General features: G+C 37.4%; 1 protein-coding gene across 1 annotated transcript; it reads right to left on the reverse strand.

The window, feature by feature from the left end:
• Positions 1 to 1,479: 1,479 nt before the first annotated feature.
• On the reverse strand, positions 1,480 to 27,009 carry LOC104232095 (exocyst complex component SEC3A-like). Its single transcript, XM_070162623.1, has 22 exons — positions 26,727 to 27,009; positions 24,847 to 24,917; positions 24,348 to 24,428; positions 24,200 to 24,267; positions 24,009 to 24,111; positions 22,205 to 22,353; positions 20,883 to 21,000; positions 20,455 to 20,559; positions 19,880 to 19,981; positions 19,656 to 19,793; positions 19,065 to 19,193; positions 18,894 to 18,974; positions 18,738 to 18,812; positions 10,458 to 10,631; positions 10,198 to 10,348; positions 10,057 to 10,121; positions 3,589 to 3,759; positions 3,428 to 3,507; positions 2,503 to 2,584; positions 2,067 to 2,164; positions 1,873 to 1,981; positions 1,480 to 1,764 (listed from the first exon to the last, which is right to left on the reverse strand). The coding sequence occupies exons 1-22, from the start codon at positions 26,902 to 26,904 to the stop codon at positions 1,660 to 1,662; spliced, it is 2,433 nt and encodes an 810-aa protein (XP_070018724.1). The 5' UTR covers positions 26,905 to 27,009; the 3' UTR covers positions 1,480 to 1,659.

Below are 27,009 nucleotides of genomic sequence, written 5' to 3' on the forward strand. Positions count from 1 at the left end.
CTGGAGGATAAATTTTTGAAGAAAAACAGTCAAAATAAATTGTACATGAAGAAGAGACTGTTTCACTTCACCTATGTTCCTGGTACCACGATGAATGAACATATCACCAGTTTCAATAAGTTGGTCACAGATTTGCAAAATATGGATACAACTTATGATGATGGTGACTTGGCCTTAATGTTGTTGGCGTCACTTCCTGATGAGTACGAGCACCTTGAAACTACTCTACTCCATGGAAATGACGAAATTTCTCTCAGAGAAGTTTGTTCAGCTTTGTACAGCTATGAACAAAGAAAGCGAGAAAAACAGAAGGGCGGAGAAGGAGAAGCACTGTTTGTGAGGGGTCGTCCTCAAAATCAAACGAGGACAAAGAAGGGAAGATCCAAGTCAAGATCCAGACCCAGCAAAGATGAATGTGCCTTTTGTCGAGAAAAAGGGCATACTCATCCAAAGACAGATTGAAACGGGAAGCAAGTTCAAATTGTGGATTTTAATCCTTCTTCCTCAAAGCAAAGGGAGATAAAACAAAACGTAACTTTTATTGCTTGTTTGCAGAAAGAGCATTTAACACCTAGATATGAATGAGGAAAACAAAATGCTAACTCATAGTCAGTTGGGTTCAAGCTAAAAGTTCACTGTCCAACTAAGGAAAGAAATTTCTGATTCCACTTTCAGTAATTGCAACATTAAGTTAAAGCAAAAGGGATGCAACATCGAGCCTCTGGTTCTGACAAAGGTACTAAAATGATGGCAAAATCATAAACGCTGTTTATTTGTCATTATTTCAACCTTTATGCACTCTTAGACAGGCTACAGCAGAAGTCAAACCATAAACGAGGAACAAGTCTGACAGGAACGTTCGACTGACCTTTGTGTAGCTTGACATCAGATATCTTCTATAAGATATACTGAAGTATTCTACGTGGTGCCATAAGGCACTTATATATACCTTAATCATTTATTCTTTCTGTGCTTGAACTAAACTTTCACATCAATCAAACGATAGGCTATACCCATTATTCTTTCCTTGATAAATAACGATAGACTATACTAGAGTTGCCAATTAAGATCAGTCAATCATTCCAATCTAATTTTATCTCAGTTTTTTTATTTATTTTTAATTTAAGCATATGTAACAGAGATAATAGCAGGACAGGAGTTGTTTTATATACCAAATTCAACCCCGCAAGATTTTTGTGAGACATTAGTTGCTTTCAGCTTCAATTTTAGTAAAAGATAACTACATGATCACAGTTCATTCAAAATTGGACTACATGGGTTAACCTCTCCTCCCACCGAATAGGAAAAGAGAGGAAAAGATCCGGAAAAAAAAAGAAGAGATATGAAACCTTAAACTGACTACGTGCTTGCATCATTTCTCACGTGCAACTCATCACAAAGGTTGAAATGTCCAAACAAAAATTAATATTTCAATCTAGCATTTTGTTTTGATTATATCTTCTTTCAGTTGCTGGACGGAGAAGTTCAACATGAAGTGATATTAATCAAATAAAGATTTAAGATTACAAAACTCTCCTTAAATTTGAGATCATATACTAACAAATTAGCAGTTATCTGGTATCAGAGCATTACCAAGTCACCGTCCTTGATAAAGGGGGAAATTGAGATACTCGGGGGGTGAAGGACAGTCGGCAAATATCAATAGCCAGTTGAGAAAAAGAAAAAGGAACTAACCTCTTCCGGTGTAATTGTGTACATTAAATCCTCAATTCTTCGAGCAAATTGAAAAAGTCGCTCAAATTGCTGTGGAGAAAGCACAGGTCTAAGGTATCTCATCAAAGATAAATAAAGTAATAGGAGAGTACAAGCAGAGTAAAGAAAAATTACACAATCATGAAAAAGACAACTTACATAGTAAATAATCATGTTGATGTGGCGTGTGCAAGCTTGTTCATAAGATTCACTTGCTTGGTGATAGAATTTTGCTAAGGTGGGCACAACATTAGCCAGGTCATACAGACTGCAAAACTGTTTCATTCAGCACTAAAAGCGATTTTGTGGAATACAATATGTAATAAACTTCTGAATCCGAAGGTGAACAATACCTATTCTGAAATGCTGCATAGTTTTCTAAAAGCATGATGTCTTGATATTTCAGGTCTGTTTGAGCAATTTTGTCCAAAGTAACAAACATTATAGTTACCTGCCAAATAATGTTTAAAACAGTCGCGCCACAAGATACAACAAACATAAGGGAACAAATATAACTGACCACCACAAATTCAGAAATTCTAAACTCACTGCACCATGAAAGAATAAGGGTTCTGCAAGTATTTCCTAATTCACACTTCAGCTTACTTTTATTTCTAATATTGGATATCAAAATGGTAAAAGATCATGCTGATTACCTATCACAGTACTCACATCAGAAATAAAGGGTAATACAAGCCAAACAGCTACGTATCTTACGTCATTCTAATAGTTTCAACTGTTAATCTCACAGCATGCATAAGAAAGCAAATGCAAGAAAAGCACACTCACAAACTTCGTATATGCCTGGTCAACCAAATCCCTGGATTGTCCTTGAATGTACTGCTCCATACGGGTTGCAAGAGTAGCAAATCTACATGAAGAATTGCATACCCAATGAAATGATTGATAATTTAAGCCAAAATGATCAACTAAGAGCATTCTGAGGAAAAATAAATACTAAATCGATTTCAAGGTAGAATTACAGAAAGGCTTACAGCCTATAGTTATAAATAAGGTTATTAAAAGAATCGTTGAAGGGATTTTTAGGAGGCTCAGACATACAATAAGCTCACCGCATAAAGGTATGATGAAGCTAATCAACAATAACAAAGAGGTAACTGAGATAAGGAAGAAAACCCACACTTCATGAATACTAACGGAAATTTCAGGCACTATCAAATTGCGAAACATCAAATATAAAATGGTATATTCTAACTCCGATTTGACAAAAAGAAATCAACGGCAAAATTACAGAAACAAAAAATTGATGGGCAGACTTTCAGTTTCAAATTTGGAGGAAATATTAGTTCTTTATGTAAAAGAGGTGTATCACTCATAAATAACAATTAAAGTAATAAGCTGTAGAAAATAAATCTGTTTTTCCTTCCATACTAGGGGGAAAGAAAATATATCCTCAATAAAGAAACCAACATATACCATTCATAGTGAGGACAACCCACAATAAAGTAGAGCAGGGCTTATACTGTAGCATACTAGCATGTCTAAACCTGTTACACCTAATCAGATCACACTCGAGATGGGAGAAGAGATAAAAGGAAAAAGCTCTTAGTGCAGTGGCTCAAGTTAGTATTTAACAATCTCGAACTAACTTAACTCTATTACCAATTTGAGCCATTTAACTATGCATTTGACAGTAAATCAAATCATAAGAATTATGCAAGTTTACAAAAGCATAACATGAAACTCAGTTTACCTCGGTATAAATGATAAGACTCCCATCTGCCGAACATTTCGCTCATTTCTTTCAATTTGATGACATGTTTCATCAACAAACTGCAGAAATGTTGAAAAAACTGAGAAAATTTTATCCCGTATGAGCTGCAAGACATAGCTACGAGGGATACAGTAACTCACACGGCTGAACTGCATTGAAATTCTTGATTCCAAGTCATCAAGCAAGATGCGCACAAATCCTGCAGCATCAGCCTTCTGACCAGGAATATAACGTTCTGTGATTCCATGCATTGATATGCAGCACATAGGATCAATCTTTCCTGCCCAATCCACAACAGCAAAGAAGTCTTCCTAAAGCACATAAACGAGTAAAGGTAATATTATCAAAATGTTGCGGAAGCCAAATGTATATAGTGTGAATAAGTCACAACTACTATACCAAAAATTATGACAGCCACCAAATAATAAATAAGACAATAAAGCAACAATAAAGGGAACACCAGAATTTACGAGGTTCAGCTAATTTTGCCTACTCCTCGGACACAACCAATATTTTATTTCACTCCAAAAATACAAGTGAAATAATACTAAAGAGAGAAGATACAAATGCCTTAAACAGATGAGAAGGAAAATGAGAGGTGTGTTTAAATCCTAAACATTAGGCCTTCTTTTATAGGGAAAATTTCCCAACCAAATGGCTAACCCACCGATGTGGGACTTTGCCAAATTCAACAAATCTCCACCTTGGCAAAATTCCACATCTTCAATCTTCTCTCAATAACAAATTTTGGTTGTCTTCATCTTCAATCTTCAGTGTTCAACAATGTTGATCAAATCCAAACAATGTTGAAACTTGACCGCAGTCACCACTTTTGTCAGCATATCAGCAGGATTCTCTGTAGTATGAATTTTCTTCATCGTGACTCCACCTTCTTCTATGATTTCTCGTACAAAATGATACCGAACATCAATGTGCTTCGTCCTTGCATGATAAACTTGGTTCTTCGCTAATTGAATAGCACTTTGACTATCACAAAAATTGTGATACCTTTTTGTTCAACACCAAGCTCCTTTAGCAATCCTTGAAGCCAAATTGCCTCCTTCACAGCCTCTGTAATAGCCATATACTCTACCTCTGTTGTAGACAAAGCAACTGTTGACTGCAAAGTAGACTTCCAACTAAGTGGTGCCTTTGCAAAGGTAAACACATAACCAGTAGTTGATCTTCGTTTGTCCAGATCACCCGCAAAATATGAGTCACAATATCCAATTATAGAATGATTATCTTCCTGCTCAAAAACTAACCCGACATCTACAGTATTATGAATATACCGTAGAATCCACTTCACAGCTTGCCAATGCTCCTTTCCTGGATTATGCATATATCTGCTAATAACTCCAACAGCTTGTGAAATGTCAGGTCTCGTACAGACCATTACATACATCAAACTACCAACAGCATTTGCGTATGGTACCTTTGACATATACTCTCGTTCAACTTCATCCTTTGGCGACATAGTAGTACTCAGCTTAAAATAGGGAGCAAGTGGAGTACTAACTAGCTTAGTCTTGTCATCTATGCCAAAACGTTGAAGTACTCTCTTCAAATATTCCTTTTGAGATAAATAGAGTTTCTTTGAACGTCTATCTCTTATTATCTCCTTGCCAAGAATTTTCTTTGCCTCACCTAGATCCTTCATCTCGAACTCCTTCTTCAGTTGAATCTTCAACTTATCAATTTCTTCCGAATTCTTGGAAGCTATCAACATATCATCAACATATAGGAGAAGATATACAAAGGAACCATCTTTAAGCTTGTGCAAATACACACAATGATCGTATTTGCTTCTCTTGTACCCTTGCCGCAACATAAACTCGTCAAATCGCTTGTACCATTGTCTAGAAGATTGTTTCAATCCGTACAACGATTTTTCAAGTTTGCACACCATATTTTCTTTTCCAGCAACTTTGAATCCTTCTGGCTGAGTCATGTAGATTTCCTCCTCCAAGTTTCCATGTAAAAACGCAGTTTTTACATCCATCTGAACTAGTTCCAAATCCAATTGTGCTACCAAAGCCAACATAATTCTAATGGAGGAATGTTTTACAACTGGAGAAAACACTTCATTGTAATCAATTCCCTCCTTTTGAGCATATCCTTTGGCCACCAATCTTGCTTTGTAGCGAACATCTACTTGGTTAGGAAATCCTTCCTTCTTTGCAAATACCCATTTGCACCCAATTGCTTTCTTTCCCTTCGGGAGATTGGCCAATCTCCATGTATGATTCTGATGAAGGGACTGTATTTCATCATTCATGGAAATCCTCCACTTATCTTCTTCTGAACTTTGGACAGCGTCTTTATAAGTAGTAGGAACATCATCAGCTACAATTGAGGTTGCACAAGCAACCGTCTCTATGAGACGAACAGGTTTCGTTATTGTTCTTTTTGGCCTGCTGGTTGCTATTGATTCAAGTTGTTGTTGAGGTTCCTGAGTTGGAATCTCCTCTACTGGCTCTCCTTCCAGAGGGTAATCTTCATTTGTTTCCTCCTCTGCTTCTTGTGTAGGAAAAATAAATTTTCCCTCAAACTCCACCTGCTTAGAAGCACCTTTATTTTGTTTGGTATCTTCTGTTACCTTATTTACCATAGCAGATTCATCAAAGGTAACATCCCTGCTGAATATTACTTTCTTTGTCATAGGACACCATAAGCGATATCCTTTGACTCCAGAAGTAATTCCCATAAAAATAGCCTTCTTTGCCCTTGGATCCAATTTTGACTCCGTCACATGATAATATGCAGTTGAGCCAAACACGTGCAAAGAGTTATAATCTACAGCAGGTTTTCCATACCATTTTTCAAATGGTGTCTTGCCATCAATAGCAGCAGATGGTAGACGATTAATGAGGTGGCATGCATATGTAATTGCCTCAGCCCAAAATTCTTTGCCCAAGCCAGCATTGGACAACATACATCGTACCTTCTCCAGCAAGGTCCGGTTCATACGTTCTGCCACTCCATTCTGTTGTGGTGTATGTCTAACAGTGAAGTGTCGGACGATGCCATCATTTTCACAGACCTTATTGAAATGATCATTTTTGTATTCACCTCCATTGTCTGTGCGAATACACTTGATCCTCTTGCCTGTTTGATTCTCCACCATCGTCTTCCATTTGAGAAAAATTCCCAACACTTCATCTTTGCTCTTCATTGTATACACCCATACTCTTCGGGAAAAATCATCAACAAAGGTTACAAAATAGTGCTTCCCACCCAATGAAGGTGTTTTGGAAGGACCCCAAACATCAGAGTGTACATAATCCAAAATGCCTTTAGTATTATGGATCGATGTACCAAATTTAACCCTTGTCTGTTTCCCTTTGACACAATGCTCACAAAACTCCAAGTTGCAAGCCTTTACTCCTTTTAACAATCCTTGATCTGATAGAGTTTTCAAGGATTTTCCTCCAGCATGTCCCAAGCGCATGTGCCATAGCTTGGTTGCTTCTGCCTCTTTGTCGTCACTGGATGTCACTGTCGCTGTCCCAATAACTGTACTGCCACGATAGCGGTACATATTATTATTCTTCCGATTAGCCTTCATTACCACTAGTGCACCGGAGCATACTCTCATCACTCCATTTTCTGCAATGATTTTGAACCCTTTTGATTCAAGGGCTCCCACAGAGATGAGATTCTTCTTCAAATCTGGTACATATCGAACATCTGTTAATGTTCTGATCATTCCATTCCATCGTGGTTCCTTAATCGTATTGAACCAATCCCATATGAGGTAAGAGGGCTGTTATCCGCTGTGTGAATAATTCCATATTCTCCTTCTTGAAAATCCACGAACCAGTCCCTGTTGGGACACATATGATAGCTACAAGCCGAGTCCATCAACCATATGTCTGATGATGTTGATGACTCTGTTGTAACTAATGAGAAGTCTGAATCATCACAATCAGCTACATTTGAATCCATAATGGCCTTTCCATTATTATATTTGGCCTTATTCTTCAACTTCGGACAGTCTTTCTTCCAGTGCCCTTTTTCTCGACAAAAGGCACATTCATCTTTGCTGGGTCTGGATCTTGACTTGGATCTTCCCTTCTTTGTCCTCGTTTGATTTTGAGGACGACCCCTCACAAATAGTGCTTCTCCTTCTCCGCCCTTCTGTTTTTCTCGCTTTCTTTGTTCATAGCTGTACAAAGCCGAACAAACTTCTCTGAGAGAAACTTCGTCATTTCCATGGAGTAGAGTAGTTTCAAGGTGCTCGTACTCATCAGGAAGTGACGCCAACAACATCAAGGCCAAGTCACCATCATCATAAGTTGTATCCATATTTTGCAAATCTGTGACCAACTTATTGAAACTGGTGATATGTTCATTCATCGTGGTACCAGGAACATAGGTGAAGTGAAACAGTCTCTTCTTCATGTACAATTTATTTTGACTGTTTTTCTTCAAAAATTTATCCTCCAGTGCTTTCCATAATTTACTTGCAGAAGTTTCCTTTGTGTATGGATATTTCTGCTCTCTAGCAAGGTAGGATCGAATGGTACCGCAAGCAACACGGTTGATAATTCTCCAATCTTCTTCTCCAATAACATCTGGTTTCTTTTCTTCAATGGCCAGATCTAGCCCTTGTTGAAAAAGGACATCTAGAACCTCGCCTTGCCACATCCCAAAATGTCCGGACCCGTCAAAAATTTCTACCGCAAATTTCGCATTTGACACAATTCTTGTCATAAGCGAAGATGCCAATGATGACGTATTGTTGACACTTGATGTAGATTCTTCTTGTTTATTGTCTCCCATATTTGACACAAATATTATTTAATAGCTGACGACACAAATCAAGATTATTTCCTTTCTGATGTAGAAGATCAGACTAAGCTGCAACCACAGAGCATACTCAGACAGAACCTTGACTCAGTTACCAAGATAAATCTTTTCTGATGTGGAAGATCAGACTATGCTGCAACCACAGAGCATACTTAGACAGTACCTTGGCTCTGATACCAATTGTTGCGGAAGCCAAATGTATATAGTGTGAATAAGTCACAACTACTATACCAAAAATTATGACAGCCACCAAATAATAAATAAGACAATAAAGCAACAATAAAGGGAACACCAGAATTTACGAGGTTCGGCTAATTTTGCCTACTCCTCGGACACAACCAATATTTTATTTCACTCCAAAAATACAAGTGAAATAATACTAAAGAGAGAAGATACAAATGCCTTAAACAGATGAGAAGGCAAATGAGAGGTGTGTTTAAATCCTAAACATTAGGCCTTCTTTTATAGGGAAAATTTCACAACCAAATGGCTAACCCACCGATGTGGGACTTTGCCAAATTCAACACAAAAATACATTTTTTGATAGTTTCATTTTGTCAAAACTATATCAAAGAGGGGTAATTTCATGGATAGTCATTCAACTTTTATTTTATTCACCAAAGTCACTCAACTATTTTTTGAAACGAAGAAGTCACTCAACATTACCGAATTATCGCGAAAGTCACTACTATTTATTGCAACTAAAAAGTCACTTAACTTAGCCTACGTATCATAGAAAATGCCTCTTTGTTTGTTCCTAGTTACTTTTTCACTACAAAAAAATAGTTTAGTGACTTTTGTGCAATAAAGTGAAAATTGAGCGATCATCCATGAGATTAATTCTATGGAAGAGCTGAAGTTGAGTGACCATCTATGAAATTAACCCTATGAAAGAGATTTCATTAACTTATGTGAAACAACAATCCAATCAACAAGTATGCCCACGAAGAAGAACCAGACAATTGTGAGAATCATAACTTTCAAACTACAGTATGAGATATGGGGTAGGGGAATAAAAAGACCAAAGAAAGCCATAAGTACCAAAAGAAGATAAAACTTGGAAAAAAGAGTGCAGTTCTAATTCCTCAGGATAAGGACAACAAAGTATGTTAGACAATCCAACCACAAGATCAGCAGACTTGATTTACTCAAGAGCTGGTGGTATACGGTACATATGGAAGCAGTGGTGCAGCATAGAGCTCCACGATCTGCCCACTAACAGCAGGTAACGAAGGCATTTGTCACAAGAAAAGAAAAAAATGTCAAGCAGCCTGCTTGATGAAGCAAAATCGATATTCATTTTCCAATTGACGAAAATAACTTTTACCAAGGTAGCATTGAACTGATAGTAACATAGATATAGTCCACCAGATAAATTATCAATGCGGCAATGATATAAACATGTAGATAACATACAATGAATATCCAAAAGAATGATAAAAGAAGGAAACACAGCCAAGACTCAGATGTACTTTCATATTCAGCATCCCATCTGAGAGCAATACATATTAACTGAAATTTGAGAGGTCCATCTTGCAGTATTAACTTAACCTACTGTCACTGTGTTTCTTTTTTATTTTGGTTAAATAATATTTGTGTTTGAGTAGAAGAAGCATTTGATACAAGTTTATATTAAGCATCTCAAAAATTAAACCAACTAACTATGCACTAAGGATTGTCCTCTTTGCACCCAAAAATAAATTAAATAAGAAAGAATTGACATTTAACAAAAAATCAACATAACAGCTGTTGTTAATAGACAACAAGGCTATTGCAAGGAAAAACTATAACATTACTTGGATCCCTTCAAGTAAATCGTGTAGTGATTCATTTAGTGCCTCTAGATCTGCAGAATTTTGTCCTGCAAAATAGCAAGATGGTGCTCCTTCATAAACTCTGAACAGGACTAGGCAAGTGCAGAAAATAGGAGAATGTACCAGCTTTATTGTCATTCTCATCTATATCCATGATGCCTAAATCATCATCCGCGTCATCCTTATCATCTCCAACTTTTTTGCCATTAGCAACACCTTCTGGTGGAAGCAGTGCAGGAACTTCAAAGCACAAAAAGTGTGCAAAGAAAGAACTCTGCAATATGGAATAGAAAAACGTTGAAGATAAACTTTGGGCAGAGAAAGCAACAAAGACACTTATATACATATATACAAGGAAAAACAAAAAGAAACTAGAAGAACACCTCATCAACAAGGAGTGGAATAAATATTGTCAGCATTTTAGCATATGCCTCCGAGGCTGCAGAAGTGTCTGCATTGTTCACACTCTGATTCAAACCTGTCAAACCTTCAAACCATACAATAGGATTTTTTGATGCCTTTGTACTGGCACGGAGCTCATTTGCAAACTCACGAGCCTACAAAGAATAGAAAACATAAGCATCATACTTTAAACTTGACAAATTTCTTATTCAAGGATTCACTAGAAACACTAAGAGCATTTCTGTTAGCGTTTGAATTTAAAACCGAGGAGATAGAGATTCAGATGGCATAATGTAAGGGTGCCTTGTACCAACAGAAAAAAGGAACCAAAAAGGAAAAAGGGAGAAAAGGAGAAATAGGATTGATACAATTCTTGAATTCTTCCTCGTTTTCTTTCAACCGTGACCCACAGTTATATATTGATTGATGAAGCAGTCGTATTCCCCAATCAACTTCCCTAACCACCTTTACTTTTTGCAACCAACATTGATTTTCAGCTACCTTTTAACACTGATTCATAACATTCCCAAACTCCTGAAGACTGAGCTTGTCCTTAAGGTCAGTATGGTGTCATTATGTTTGAAATTGGTTGTTCACTTGTTTCTGGCAGACAGGGTTGAGCCGCAGAAGAGCCAATGTCAATCACACAAATCCCAATGAGTGAGCTGCTCCGTCGAAGATCTTCCTTGCTGCATACCCTCAATGACAATCTGGCAACTAAGTCCTTGAAACAATCTTCATTCTAGGCATCCACGTAGCTGCTTGAATTGGAGCAAGGAAAAAACCACATGGAACACCAGTAAGAAGGCTAGCAACCTCAATAAGAAAACAAGAAGCAACACAGAGACACTGTCTAAAACCATTATGTACAGTCTACAACAGTGCCGATAAAATGGCATAGTGATCTCAGTAACTCTGGTAAGATGGTCCAAGTTTCTTGCTTTCCTGCTTCAAGAAGAATACCACAAACTCCACCGGTAAATGACTTTACACACATAGCACTAACCTCTGACATATCATGTTCAGCTATTCTTGCTATATATGGAAAATCCAGAGGTTCCTAAAATCTTCCAACTCTCATCTTACCTTCGCAATTCTACATCCACGCAGAGAATTCATGGACAGCAAGATTTTTTCTCCTTTTAATTTCTCTTGATGCAACAAGGGCATGATGGTATAGATATTCATCCCAATCAAGGTGTTTTTTTCCCAGAGTATAAGTCGAAATCTTGCCTCAACTTTGCAACATCTCCTTCTAACAACTGTACTGCTCAGACATTTGGCCAACCACAAGCTAATGATTTTAGTAGCAGCTTGCACGTCATCTTCAGAAGCCGAATCATCTTGCAAGAAACTCTCAAAATTGTATATCTTTGACCCGACTATGGCATCTGAAGAGTCCCACATCGGTCCTTTAAGGGATGGGTGATCTCCTTAATATGGCTTGGGTAATCCTCACTTCATGGGCTAACTTTTGGTGTTGAGTTAGTCCTAAGGTCCATTTAACATGATATTATAGCACGACCCATCCCAATTCTCGTTTTATCTCCATTTAACATGATATCATAGCACGACCCATCCCAATTCTCGTTTTGTAATGTTGGGCCCCCATATTAAATTGTACATGCTCCAGATGTCCAGCCCGGGCGTGGGGAGGGGGGTCCCACATCGGTGGATGGGTGGACTCCTTAATATGGCTTGGGCAACCCTCACCCCATGAGCTGGCTTATAGGGTTGAGTTAGCCCCAAGGTCCATTTAACAGAATCAAACTGAATTCATTATTGGCAACTCTTGTCCCTTCGTTTCATCTTTTTTAGATTTAAGAAGAAAATCATCATTTGTGGATGTGTTCTATGGACCAAGACCAACTCCAACTCAGCCGACCATATTTCATCAGTGGCAATTGTTCCATCCTCGCAATCCTGTTCAAACCTTTCTCCAGTAACATCTGGCCCCAACCTTTACTCTTTGCTTTTTGTCACTTCCCCTGAAGATCTAGTTAACTCTGGCAGGGCAGGCATATCCTTCCTTGATTCCTCTGTTGCATCTTCAATTTCCTCTCCTGTAACTTTGGGTTCCCAGTCTCAAGATTGATTCCAAGCTTCTCCATTTTTTCTATAAGGAAGCTTCTCCATTATTTTGTCATTTTTGTGTAGTAGCAGATTTTGTTATCCAGCTCAGTTGATTCATTTCTCTGTATGATCTGTCAAAGCTTGCTCTTGTTGAATTTGACAAAATGTTTGTCCCACATCGGTGGGAAAACAAAAGTTGGGGAGATTTTCCCCCTATAAAAAAAGGCTTAATGTTTAGGATTTCTATACACCTCTCATTTGCCTTCTCATCTGTTTAAGGCATTTGTATCTTCTCTCTTTAGTATTATTTCACTTGTATTTTTTGGAGTGAAATAAAATATTGGTTGTGTCCGAGGAGTAGGCAAAATTAGCCGAACCTCGTAAATTCTGGTGTTCTCTTTATTGTTGCTTTATTGTCTTATTTATTATTTGGTGGCTGTCATAATTTTTGGTATAGTAGTTGTGACTTATTCACACTATATACATTTGGCTTCCGCAACAATTGGTATCAGAGCCAAGGTACTGTCTAAGTATGCTCTGTGGTTGCAGCATAGTCTGATCTTCCACACCAGAAAGGAAATAATCTTGATTTGTGTCGTCAGCTATTAAATAATATTTGTGTCAAAGATGGGAGACAATAAACAAGAAGAATCTACATCAAGTGTCAACAATACGTCATCATTGGCATCTTCGCTTATGACAAGAATTGTGTCAAATGCGAAATTTGCGGTCGAAATATTTGACGGGTCCGGACATTTTGGGATGTGGCAAGGCGAGGTTCTAGATGTCCTTTTTCAACAAGGGCTAGATCTGGCCATTGAAGAAAAGAAACCAGATGTTATTGGAGAAGAAGATTGGAGAATTATCAACCGTGTTGCTTGCGGTACTATTCGATCCTACCTTGCTAGAGAGCAGAAATATCCATACACAAAGGAAACTTCTGCAAGTAAATTATGGAAAGCACTGGAGGATAAATTTTTGAAGAAAAACAGTCAAAATAAATTGTACATGAAGAAGAGACTGTTTCACTTCACCTATGTTCCTGGTACCACGATGAATGAACATATCACCAGTTTCAATAAGTTGGTCACAGATTTGCAAAATATGGATACAACTTATGATGATGGTGACTTGGCCTTAATGTTGTTGGCGTCACTTCCTGATGAGTACGAGCACCTTGAAACTACTCTACTCCATGGAAATGACGAAATTTCTCTCAGAGAAGTTTGTTCGGCTTTGTACAGCTATGAACAAAGAAAGCGAGAAAAACAGAAGGGCGGAGAAGGAGAAGCACTGTTTGTGAGGGGTCGTCCTCAAAATCAAACGAGGACAAAGAAGGGAAGATCCAAGTCAAGATCCAGACCCAGCAAAGATGAATGTGCCTTTTGTCGAGAAAAAGGGCACTGGAAGAAAGACTGTCCGAAGTTGAAGAATAAGGCCAAACATAACAATGGAAAGGCTATTATGGATTCAAATGTAGCTGATTGTGATGATTCAGACTTCTCATTAGTTACAACAGAGTCATCAACATCATCAGACATATGGTTGATGGACTCGGCTTGTAGCTATCATATGTGTCCCAACAGGGACTGGTTCGTGGAATTTCAAGAAGGAGAATATGGAGTCGTCCACACAGCGGATAACAGCCCTCTTACCTCATATGGCATTGGTTCAATACGATTAAGGAACCATGATGGAATGATCAGAACATTAACAGATGTTCGATATGTACCGGATTTGAAGAAGAATCTCATCTCTGTGGGAGCCCTGGAATCAAAAGGGTTTAAAATCATTGCAGAAAATGGAGTGATGAGAGTATGTTCCGGTGCACTAGTGGTAATGAAGGCTAATCGGAAGAATAATAATATGTACCGCTATTGTGGCAGTACAGTTATTGGGACAGCGACAGTGACATCCAGTGACGACAAAGAGGCAGAAGCAACCAAGCTATGGCACATGCGCTTGGGACATGCTGGAGGAAAATCCTTGAAAACTCTATCAGATCAAGGATTGTTAAAAGGAGTCAAGGCTTGCAACTTGGAGTTTTGTGAGCATTGTGTTAAAGGGAAACAGACAAGGGTTAAATTTGGTACAGCGATCCATAATACTAAAGGCATTTTGGATTATGTACACTCTGATGTTTGGGGTCCTTCCAAAACACCTTCATTGGGTGGGAAGCACTATTTTGTAACCTTTGTTGATGATTTTTCCCGAAGAGTATGGGTGTATACAATGAAGAGCAAAGATGAAGTGTTGGGAATTTTTCTCAAATGGAAGACGATGGTGGAGAATCAGACAGGCAGGAGGATCAAGTGTATTCGCACAGACAATGGAGGTGAATACAAAAATGATCATTTCAATAAGGTCTGTGAAAATGATGGCATCGTCCGACACTTCACTGTTAGACATACACCACAACAGAATGGAGTGGCAGAACGTATGAACCGGACCTTGCTGGAGAAGGTACGGTGTATGTTGTCCAATGCTGGCTTGGGCAAAGAATTTTGGGCTGAGGCAATTACATATGCATGCCACCTCATTAATCGTCTACCATCTGCTGCTATTGATGGCAAGACACCATTTGAAAAATGGTATGGAAAACCTGCTATAGATTATAACTCTTTGCACGTGTTTGGCTCAACTGCATATTATCATGTGACGGAGTCAAAATTGGATCCAAGGGCAAAGAAGGCTATTTTTATGGGAATTACTTCTGGAGTCAAAGGATATCGCTTATGGTGTCCTATGACAAAGAAAGTAATATTCAGCAGGGATGTTACCTTTGATGAATCTGCTATGGTAAATAAGGTAACAGAAGATACCAAACAAAATGAAGGTGCTTCTAAGCAGGTGGAGTTTGAGGGAAAATTTATTTTTCCTACACAAGAAGCAGAGGAGGAAACAAATGAAGATTACCCTCTGGAAGGAGAGCCAGTAGAGGAGATTCCAACTCAGGAACCTCAACAACAACTTGAATCAATAGCAACCAGCAGGCCAAAAAGAACAATAACGAAACCTGTTCGTCTCATAGAGACGGTTGCTTGTGCAACCTCAATTGTAGCTGATGATGTTCCTACTACTTATAAAGACGTTGTCCAAAGTTCAGAAGAAGATAAGTGGAGGATTGCCATGAATGATGAAATACAGTCCCTTCATCAGAATCATACATGGAGATTGGCCAATCTCCCGAAGGGAAAGAAAGCAATTGGGTGCAAATGGGTATTTGCAAAGAAGGAAGGATTTCCTAACCAAGTAGATGTTCGCTACAAAGCAAGATTGGTGGCCAAAGGATATGCTCAAAAGGAGGGAATTGATTACAATGAAGTGTTTTCTCCAGTTGTAAAACATTCCTCCATTAGAATTATGTTGGCTTTGGTAGCACAATTGGATTTGGAACTAGTTCAGATGGATGTAAAAACTGCGTTTTTACATGGAAACTTGGAGGAGGAAATCTACATGACTCAGCCAGAAGGATTCAAAGTTGCTGGAAAAGAAAATATGGTGTGCAAACTTGAAAAATCGTTGTACGGATTGAAACAATCTTCTAGACAATGGTACAAGCGATTTGACGAGTTTATGTTGCGGCAAGGGTACAAGAGAAGCAAATACGATCATTGTGTGTATTTGCACAAGCTTAAAGATGGTTCCTTTGTATATCTTCTCCTATATGTTGATGATATGTTGATAGCTTCCAAGAATTTGGAAGAAATTGATAAGTTGAAGATTCAACTGAAGAAGGAGTTCGAGATGAAGGATTTGGGTGAGGCAAAGAAAATTCTTGGCATGGAGATAATTAGAGATAGACGTTCAAAGAAACTCTGTTTATCTCAAAAGGAATATTTGAAGAGAGTACTTCAACGTTTTGGCATAGATGACAAGACTAAGCCAGTTAGTACTCCACTTGCTTCCCATTTTAAGCTAAGTACTACTATGTCGCCAATGGATGAAGTTGAACGAAAGTATATGTCAAAGGTACCATACGCAAATGCTGTTGGTAGCTTGATGTATGCAATGGTTTGCACAAGGCCTGACATTTCACAAGCTGTTGGAGTTATTAGCAGATATATGCACAATCTAGGGAAGGAGCATTGGCAAGCTGTGAAGTGGATTCTACGGTATATTCATAATACTGTAGATGTCGGGTTAGTTTTTGAGCAGGAAGACAATCAGTCTGTAGTTGGATATTGTGACTCAGATTTTGCGGGTGATCTGGACAAACGAAGATCAACTACTGGTTATGTGTTTACTTTTGCAAAGGCACCAGTTAGTTGGAAGTCTACTTTGCAGTCAACAGTTGCTTTGTCTACAACAGAGGCAGAGTACATGGCTATTACAGAGGCTGTGAAAGAGGCAATTTGGCTTCAAGGATTGCTAAAGGAGCTTGGTGTTGAACAAAAAGGTATCACAATTTTTTGTGATAGTCAAAGTGCTATTCAATTAGCGAAGAACCAAGTTTATCATGCAAGGACGAAGCACATTGATGTTCGGTATCATTTTGTACGAGAAATCATAGAAGAAAGGTGGAGTCACAGTGAAGAAAATTCATACTACGGAGAATCCTGCTGATATGCTGACAAAGGTGGTGACTGCGATCAAGTTTCAACATTGTTTGGATTTGATCAACATTGTTGAACACTGAAGATTGAAGATGAAGACACAACCAAATTTGTTATTGAGAGAAAATTGAAGATGTGGAATTTTGCCAAGGTGGAGATTTGTTGAATTTGACAAAATGTTTGTCCCACATCGGTGGGAAAACAAAAGTTGGGGGGATTTTCCCCCTATAAAAGAAGGCTTAATGTTTAGGATTTAAATACACCTCTCATTTGCCTTCTCATCTGTTTAAGGCATTTGTATCTTCTCTCTTTAGTATTATTTCACTTGTATTTTTGGAGTGAAATAAAATATTGGTTGTGTCCGAGGAGTAGGCAAAATTAGCCGAACCTCGTAAATTCTGGTGTTCTCTTTATTGTTGCTTTATTGTCTTATTTATTATTTGGTGGTTGTCATAATTTTTGGTATAGTAGTTGTGACTTATTCACACTATATACATTTGGCTTCCGCAACAGCTCTGTTCCTTGTCAGAGAAGACTATATTGATCCTCCGTTCTCTTTGGGCTCTCCTCAGATCCTGTTAATTGAATTCTTTCTGCTATGGCTGTTGAAGAGGTCTAGGTGCCAAGATCATGCTGTGATACCACTTGTAATGGCCCCACTAGTACGGAAAGAGAAAGTATGACAACCTTTTTCTTAGGTGAATTAAGATTTACTCCTAGAGAGGTTAGAGATACCTCTAAAAGGGAAACAGGGTCCTAAAGCAATATAAAAGTCCTATTTATGTTACATGAGTTAAAATATAATTCAAATCTTTGATTTAGGTCCCACCAGACAATTAACCCTATCCCTAACCTTGATTTGAACACCCTACTTGGAATAAAATAAATTTCCGGAATTTACTCCATAACTTTCAAGAGTAAGAGTTACGTGGTCCAGTTATCTTAGTTAAAGGCACTTCGTCAAAGTCATGCAGACTTGAGCTCCAAGTTGCTTGGCAGCAAAGATTCTTGTTGTTTAAAGAACAACTCTCCCACTGGTAGTCAGTATTTGTTAGTCATGAAGTGATTACCCTAATTGTACTAAGCTCTTTAAATCTGATTATGAAGGATTTTTTTAACTGACTTTGTTGTGTTTCCCTTGTTCAATTTTGTAATCTATCATTCCATATTTTTCTGGTCCCTTCCAACTGTTTCCATTCTTCTTTCCAATGCTGCTACTCCACCGAAAACCTTTGTGCCTTTCCTCCCCCCCCCCTCTCTCTAAGCACCAATTCTCTACAGCTTGTTATTTTTCAAACAGAACAGCCTGCTCTCGGACTTCTTTCTGAGAAGTTACTGCACTTAATAGTTTCGCCCAGCTAAACTACCCAACAGAACTGCTGCTTAGATTATTTATTCACTTAAAAAGCAGGTTCATTCAGCAACTCTTTGATGGGAAAGATTCTATAGACAAACAAGTGATACATGCCTTTGGGAGTTCTGAGATGAAGAAAACAGATTCTGTTGGCTTAAAAGTGCACATAGCTGCAGTGAACTTAATGGGGACTTAAGTAACCCCCTCAACAGAAAGAAGCTACAAAGGGAAAAGAAAAAGAAAAAAAAAAAAAAACTAAAAAGACAAAGCTTTCTGACCTCTCGGCGCAAAAGCAAGTTGAGGGAGGTACAGTAAGCTTTTCTTAAAGGGCCCAAGCTATTCTTGTCAAGACTCTGCAAATGCAAAGGATTGAGAGAAAGACATCAGGAAATATTAAAGCAATGATAAAATTTAACAAGTTGGAGAAATCCGACCTTCAAATGCTGCAATAGACGAGCATATGTTCTGCACTTGTATCGGAGATCAGCATGGTCAGGCCTCTTCAATTGCCCACGCTGTTTAATTAATATTATAAGCAGCCTCTAAGTGACTATTTATAGAAGACTAATGACAATTAATTCAAGTAAAACTGATTGGTCGTATACCTGAGAAAAATAACTTTTATCACTCATCATAAAATCCACCAAACTGGAAAAATAGTTTCTCAAGAATTCAGATGCTCTTCTAACAAATGTCGTTTTTAACTTGTCGACTTCTGCTCGTTTTTCTTTCACCTGCAAGATATTCACAGACATCAATGTCTTAATTTTTTGTTAAGTAACTTTTTCTGTACAAGTGCAGAGATGACCCACTGTCTATATGACAGACTGTTAGAATATCAAAGGCAGGACAACTTGGTAAATGTAATGATAGGACATTTTTGATTTCCCCAGAAAATACTAGCAGGAATTTGGATCCAGCACTAGCTAGGTCATGACTGTGTATTTTGCAATAACTCAACCATTTTTATATGAGGTCCTACTGTGGATTTCAAAATAGTTCTACCATTTTTATTTACTCAGATTACTTTAAACGAATCGGTCATCCAAGCCCTGTCTGGGCAAATTTGTAGTGTGCCTTAACATATGCATGCTTACCTACATTAACCTTGTCTACCTACGTTACATGCTGAAGCACAACATCAAAAAGGAAATGATCAAAAGAAAAGACAGAAAAGAATAACCAAGTGGACATACAGCTCTCATGTTTGCAAAGCTAGGATCCAAGTTACGCGATCCAAGGCCATGTAGAGCATTAGTTAGCCACTCACATGCCTCAATGTTCTGAGGCATTCTTGCCTCATCAAACGAACCACCTGTTAAACTCGCTGCATACTATAGACCAAGAATGAATGAAGTGAAGAAAAATTAAATTATTAAATGCCGCCCACTAATCAGCTCCAAGAAAGAAAGAGAAACACCTCAGAAGGGATACGCAGTCTTTCAAGAAGCTTATCAAGTTCCTCAATCAATGCCATGTTGTTTACTGACTGCATTTCCAGCTTGTTGTTGCGGGTTTCTATCTGCATATTGTGAATGAACCAATACTGCATTAGCAAAGGAGGTCTACATTCAAATAATAGAGTCCTGACATTCTACATGATTGGAGATATCTGTATTGTGGAAAACTTGGCCTTGTAGAAATTACACACTAGAATCATTCAGATTCATGAAATCGGCCATCCAATCGCACTGCGGTGCTCCCGAAAAGCTCAATCCACCCCCACCATATTATACACAAAAAGCTCACACTTTTGCATATCCAACCTCGGTTTGAATCAGGAAGGGAATCATGTTCTTTGTAGATAAATTAGCTAGTACGATGATAAAATCCATAAAGTCTGAAAAAGGAACTATACACAACTGTTTATGAGAACAAAGAACAATGATTCAAAAATAAGTTTCACATTCAAGTGATTCACCAATGTCTTCTCTAACAATAATCATTACTGGTAAGCATCAGCATCACACAGAAGCACTATGCAGAAATTCTTACTGATTCAATGTCTTCTCTCATGTGTCTAAGTTTTACATTGAAGATGCCTAACCATTCATCCATATCTTCAACACAGTTGGTAGCAGATTCAAGCCCCTGCAAGACCTGCAGAAACAAGAATTTAGATACAGAAGCATAAGTTTATCTATACGGAAAATATTTATGTTAGACATATCAAGTGCGAGAGCATACATATCAGGGAAATAGTATAAGCTGCATCAGAGGAGCAGAGAACAAGGAAAACTTTGCCTGTGCTATTGCACTTGGCAGAGAAGATGTTCATAATGAAAGAGACACATAGTTTTATCAAGAAAAAGGCTAAATTGTCGGAAATAGGAAAAATGTAGCAACTCCTGCAAATAGAAACCATACTCTGCTTTGACACTGGCATCAAAGCAACAAGAACTCTTCACAAGAAAATGGGTCACCTCATCTATTAATGGCTCATTCTCCAAAATGGCATGCACATTAGCAGCTTCCAAAGCTTGAAGCTCTCGCTTCAGCCGCTCAGAGAATGCCTCAGCCTCACCAATACCCATTACATAACTGTAGGAATTTGGAAACCAAAGTCAGGAGACAAACCAAAACAGCGCTAGGGTGAAACAAAAGGGGGAACAGAGAGCAAACTAAGTGTCTGCTAATAGTGCTGTCTACAACTTCTATTCTCCAATTAAGAAAAACAACCACAGCCAACACGGTTATCTAGAATATGTTAAATGATTCTTAAAACCCATGTTATGCGATATCAGACTCAGCACTAGATGCCTTATCAAGGTTGAAAAAGTGCCTAACTAGACTTAAGTTATATGGTCTTATATATAAACAATGGATGAAAAGGTATTTTATATGCATAAATAGTAGATGATTCATCATTCTCCATAGAATTAAGAGCACAAAAGCATCACGAGGTAATTTGTATCAGCAATAGCTTGCCTGATACAAAATAAGTTCAGCAGTAAAGCAGTTGGCAGGACAACCAGGATGAAGGCTCAACTGCTGACACAAAATCTGGAAAGAGTACTGGCATATAAAATTACTGCATTCTTTTGTAAATTCAGCAAGAAGCTACGTCAGCCAAACCAATTGTAACCACAAGATTGCACACTTAAGTTGCAACTCCCTAGTCTTGCATTCCTAATCATATACACACTTTCTTGACCAAAACATTAATCCTTTGTACTCGTTTCCAGTAAAATTCACAATCTTCCAGAATTGTTTCCTAATTATTTCAGGACAAAACTGAACCTACCAAAATTTTTTAAGTCTATAACTAATACAGAGATTAGACACGGGATTGCTGCTTGTACGGTCTTTCAGATGAGACTGGTAGTTCACCATGAGGAATAAAGCACGAGAGAGCCTCGAGGACACTACACACAAACAAGGTAGTGACACGAGATAGTTATTTGTTTTCAGAAATAGTAGAGTGCTTTTAGACGGGTTTCTCGATCATTATTCAATTTAAAATTGTAAGCAGGTAGCCAACTTGAAGTTTTATAAAACTCCTAGCTTTATAAATAGAAAGGGGGCTGTCTTTTTTAAGTAGTTAACAGTAACACTCCCACATCACCTAGTTGAACTAGTATACTAGCTTTTTAAGGAAAAGAAAAGTGAGAATACTTGACATTTCCCCATGACATATAAAGTAGTGGCAAGAGGACAACATAAAAGAAGTAGACATAAGCAGTTCATATTTCGAGCAAAAATGGGCATAATGCAATGTCCCGAGAAGGTGAAAGACGTTACATACATGCCTAAAAGAGCCTCCATGTCCTCTTCCTCTGCTTGAGATACAAGTTCTCTTTCAACAGTTACTGTCATCTCACCTTCTTCTGCTACAGCAGGAAGAGGCCCATCTTGAGGATTTGCTTGTTGCTTGGTAATTGTTGGAGTATTTTCCTGCATTAGATCATATAAATTAGAATTACATAAAAATTTATAGATTTTGTTTTAGTTCATTTTTAGAAACATGTTGCAATCAAATAGCTATTTCTAATGTCAACAGGTAAGTGTAGATCAGATAAATTAGATTTACATAAAATTTATCAAGCACCAGCTTTTGTTTTAGTTCATTTTTAGAAACATATTGCAATCAAACAGCTATTTCTGATGTCAACAGGTAAGTGTTTATCTTCAATTAAATAGTGAACGTACATATGACCCTCAAAGACACTATAACTAAAGAAACAGGAGAAAAAGTGTGAACATTTTATTTGTGACAAAGAGGACTATCAGCTTACCATTGTATGTAAAGGCAGTTTTCGTCTTTAACTAGTAGAGAGTTTCCAACTGCGTATTTATAAGAGAACATAAATGACTCTGTATCCTTAAGCAGATTAATAGAACTTCCTACATGCTTACCGCATATCTAGAGTCAGGTAAGAATACCAACAGACAAAAACTGTAGTTGTTGAACTTTATAGGGCATTAGATGCAAAAGGTTATGTTCCAGGTGTAGTGACCTTTCGCAAAGACTTTCCCATTCATTTCAACTTAAAAGACCTTTTTTAGATAAGTAACTAGTATCTTTTTCAACTTTAACAGACACATTGAGATCCTCCTTTAAGGATTCCCACTGATATAAGGCACAAGAGCGAAGATAACTAGCTTTACCAATATATGTAACTGATACTATGATAGTATTAGATCAAAAGAAAAAATTGTCACTAACAGAGTCCATCTTCAGCGACTATTGTGTATTTTATATGAGAACAGGAATGATTATCCTTTCACTCATCAAAAGAAGAGACAAAAAGAATGACTATACTATCTTAAGCGCATTTAGAGCAATTCTATTACATCATTCACATGCTTATTTTGCAGTTGAAATCAGGGGATAGGATTGACAAAAGCTGAAACATTTGGGTTTTAACAGGAAGACGAGGCAAGAAGTTTCTCAATGTGACATGATCAATGCCACCATTTAGGGCCCTCTGGTTCATGACAGGATAAAGTGAGATTGAAATATCACTGATATAGTCATGGCATTGGGAATAAATAAAAGTTACTGGTAGGTAGAATTGAAGGTGGGATTGAATTTTTACAACAAAGATATACTTCGCCTGCATGTATTAAATTTTTATAAAATTAATATTAAAATAATTTACATCACAAAGAAATTAACGATTAGCCAGAGAACTATTTTTATAATATATTAAATTAGGCTATCATACAGAAAATGACAAAAATAAATACTCTTTTTCTTGAAAAGAGTCACTGTGTGTGGATTAAATGGATGGGAAATCAGAGAATTAGGCAAATGGATAACACCCACATTGAATAAACCAAAAGTCCCCCTCAAGACTTTGCCAACCATTTCAAACCTGTTAGACATTTTTGAGATTCACCTTCCAACGACATGTGATTAAGCGGTTATCATCATCAAGGATGATTTTACTCAAGCCTGATAGAAAATTAACACAAACAAATAGACAGCAACCAACTAGAGCAAATCCTTGATGCCATAACTAAATGAAGCATGCCTACTTTCCAGAGCCACGCCTAAGAGTGTGCTATAATATGTTGAAAGCAATTGTGGAACTTTTATAATGCACCTTTGCCCAAAGAGCCATCTCCACCACATCTATGCCAACAACCTTGGGGAGACGACCCAAGACATCCTTACAGATGTTTAGGATGCAAAGCAAAAGACGGTTCCTACATAGTTAAAACAAAAGGTCATGATAAAAATGCTTACATGAGAAAAAGCACTCAGATATTTACACACTAAAATTTAAACAAATACCTATCGTCAACATTACGCATTGTCCACTGAGGTGGAGTAACACTTTGACTTCTGAGATTATCAAAACCCTGTGTAACAAGATCATCAAGAATAAGCTCCAAATAATAGCTGCAGGTAGAATGGCAAAATAATTTGCTGTGAGTTTTACCAGCATGAACGTACAACCACTTGGATCATTAGTTACCAGCTCCACCTTTGAAAGATGCTTAAGCTTGTACAATTTTGCAGGCTACAGGTGCAAGCATTATATTGTTGTTAGGTTAACAAGGGACTTCAGCACAATTTGCTCTAAAGGAAACTCACGAGCACAAAAATATGGATTTTGTGAGATGCAGTGCGGTTTCATGAGTCTATCTATGACAATAAGTAAAATAATCCTTCTAAACAGTTTTATCAGCAAGTTCAGAGATACTACAGATTCCTTATGCACAACCAAAATTAAAAGTTTCATAAAGTAGATGTCATATAACATATGAATACTATCCACAGCTTAATGAAGTTATAGATTCATAGCTTCATGTTGGTAGACAAGCTACACTAACTTATAAAGGTATTATCTTCATCCTCTAAATAATCTGGAGTACTGAAAAGGTATCTGAATCGAAGAAGAGAAGTTTAACATTAAAAAGATTTATTAGAAGTATTACCTCAAGGACTCCTCCATTAGAATATTTTAAGACACGAAGAAAAGCTTTAGTCCGTTGGCCTTTAGCTTTTGCTGCATAAACCACATGTTATGATTGTCTGCACAAATGGAAATGACCTATTCTAGTTGGCAACACAACTATTTCATAGGAGAAACTCTGAAATTACTGCAGTACATCTAATTTTTCGGATGTTACTCCTCATCCCAGAAAGAATGCACCATTTAAGTTATGAGGCTAGATATCCAAATGTTAACCAAAATTTCCACCTGAATTTGTAGATTTATGAGATTATTTTATGAAACATCTTTTTTGAATAAGTAGATGACGCTTTTTGTTTAGAATAAAGGAACTACTACCACAACATCAAAATGTTGAAGTACCAAACAACTTTATTGAATAATCCATTGTCCAAAAAGAATTCTGACTCTGCATGTATAATTGGGTCAAATGAAGATAGAGGCTGCCTAAAGTTAGTGTTTGACACGTCAAATCTGATCTTAAGTTAAAAGATGTGATCTACTAATAGACGATCGGTTTCGTTTATCATCCGAGACAATGGTAAGACTATAGTAAGCATAGCCTAGCTACATTTACTCAGCAATATAAGTGCAACATGAGTTAAATCATTGTTACTTGTGCTCTAAATTTACTAAGAAAAATAAGTAAAACATGGGTGGAGAAGCTCGCGTAACATCACCAGAAAAAGTGAAACACGATACTATTAACTTCCACAAACTTTTTTTCAGCTTCAAGTACTGTTTTTCAACTTCAATTCAAAATTGCCCAAATGACCACCAAGAATTCCGTCCCACGAATGGTAGGTTAGAACAAACATAAAAATACTTATATAACATGTCTTCTTTTTCCAATGAGCATAATTGGAATTTGGATCAGATCACGCATTAATAGATTAGAGAAATGCCAGAAAGAGGGAGTGGAGAAATTCAATAGAAACAGTCAATCAATTAACTTCACCCCAATCCCCTCGGTTCAAAACTTACAGATTCTTTTTCTTTTTCTTTAATAACCTCTAAACTTCAAAAATTCTAATAAATAGACAATTTTTCATACTCCATTAAGAGAAACAATCAATCAATCAACCAAGTTAGCTTCAATTCCAAATTAGTATAGGTGATCCATTTGTATCATTTTGACATTCATTTTAATTAGACTATTTTTACACTGGCATCAAGAGTATAAAAGAAATCACCAATAAATCAACTACATCTCTTTTCCAAATTAGTTGAGTTCAGTTATGTAAATAATCTATATCCTTTGTAAATTAATTATAATTAGACTATTATCACACCGGTGCTAGTAGTACCAAGAAAAAAACAATCAATCAACTTCTCGTCAATTCCAAAATAGTTGATGCCGGGAGTCACGCGCAATGAATGGAATTCAATGGGATAATTATACTGTATAAATATGGTAAAAACAAATTTATAGATATATGATTTTGAATTCCCTTAAAAGAGAAATACAAGTTAAAATCCTAGGTGCGACATACTCGAATTTTTTTTGAATCCCTCATCAGAATTCCTGGCACCGCCAATAGTTACCGTCAGTTTTATGGGAATAATCTATATCCTTCAGAGTTCAAAGCATCATTATACTTATACTATTAAGCTGGTGTCAGCAATATAAAAAGGAATAATCAATAATTAACTATGCCTTGGGTCCAAATTAGCTGAGTCAGTTATATTGATAATATATATCCTTCAGAGTTTCATTGTACTAGATTATTTTCTGTTGACGTCAGCAGTATAAAATAAAAAATTAATCAATAAATCTACTAGGCCTCCATTCCAAATTAGTTGAAGACAGTTATACACAATCCAAACATTTAAAACACATCATAATTAGATTATTTTACGTACTGGAGATAGCGAGAACTCGCGGTTTAGCCATAGCACCCCGGCTCAATTTTCCGGAAATGCCTAAGATGCCGCTGGTTTTGGCTACACGGATCGACAATTCAACTTTCTGCTTTGTGCCTTCAATGGCGGCCTCGCAAGCTCTTCGCAGCTCCTCATCGTCGGCGCTGGATTTCGCCATGCTTTTTATCTCTCTCGACGGACTCTGTTGGAGATGCCAACGAAAATGATAATCGGGAATGTAGTCGCCTTGTTTTTCAAGTATTTATATTTAGAGACCTCTCGT

Source organism: Nicotiana sylvestris, chromosome 11 (genome assembly GCF_000393655.2).
Source record: "Nicotiana sylvestris chromosome 11, ASM39365v2, whole genome shotgun sequence".
In the NCBI taxonomy this organism is placed as follows: Eukaryota; Viridiplantae; Streptophyta; class Magnoliopsida; order Solanales; family Solanaceae; genus Nicotiana; species Nicotiana sylvestris.

Excerpts from the sequence above, each read along its gene's own strand:
- LOC104232095 (XM_070162623.1), bottom strand. The coding sequence starts at position 26,904 with ATGGCGAAATCCAGCGCCGACGATGAGGAGCTGCGAAGAGCTTGCGAG. Across the intron at positions 24,268-24,347 it reads GTGGTTGTACGTTCATGCTG|GGTTTTGATAATCTCAGAAG; the intron begins GTAAAACTCACA and ends CTTGTTACACAG. Across the intron at positions 3,760-10,056 it reads ATTTACTTGAAGGGATCCAA|GAAGACTTCTTTGCTGTTGT; the intron begins GTAATGTTATAG and ends TATGTGCTTTAG.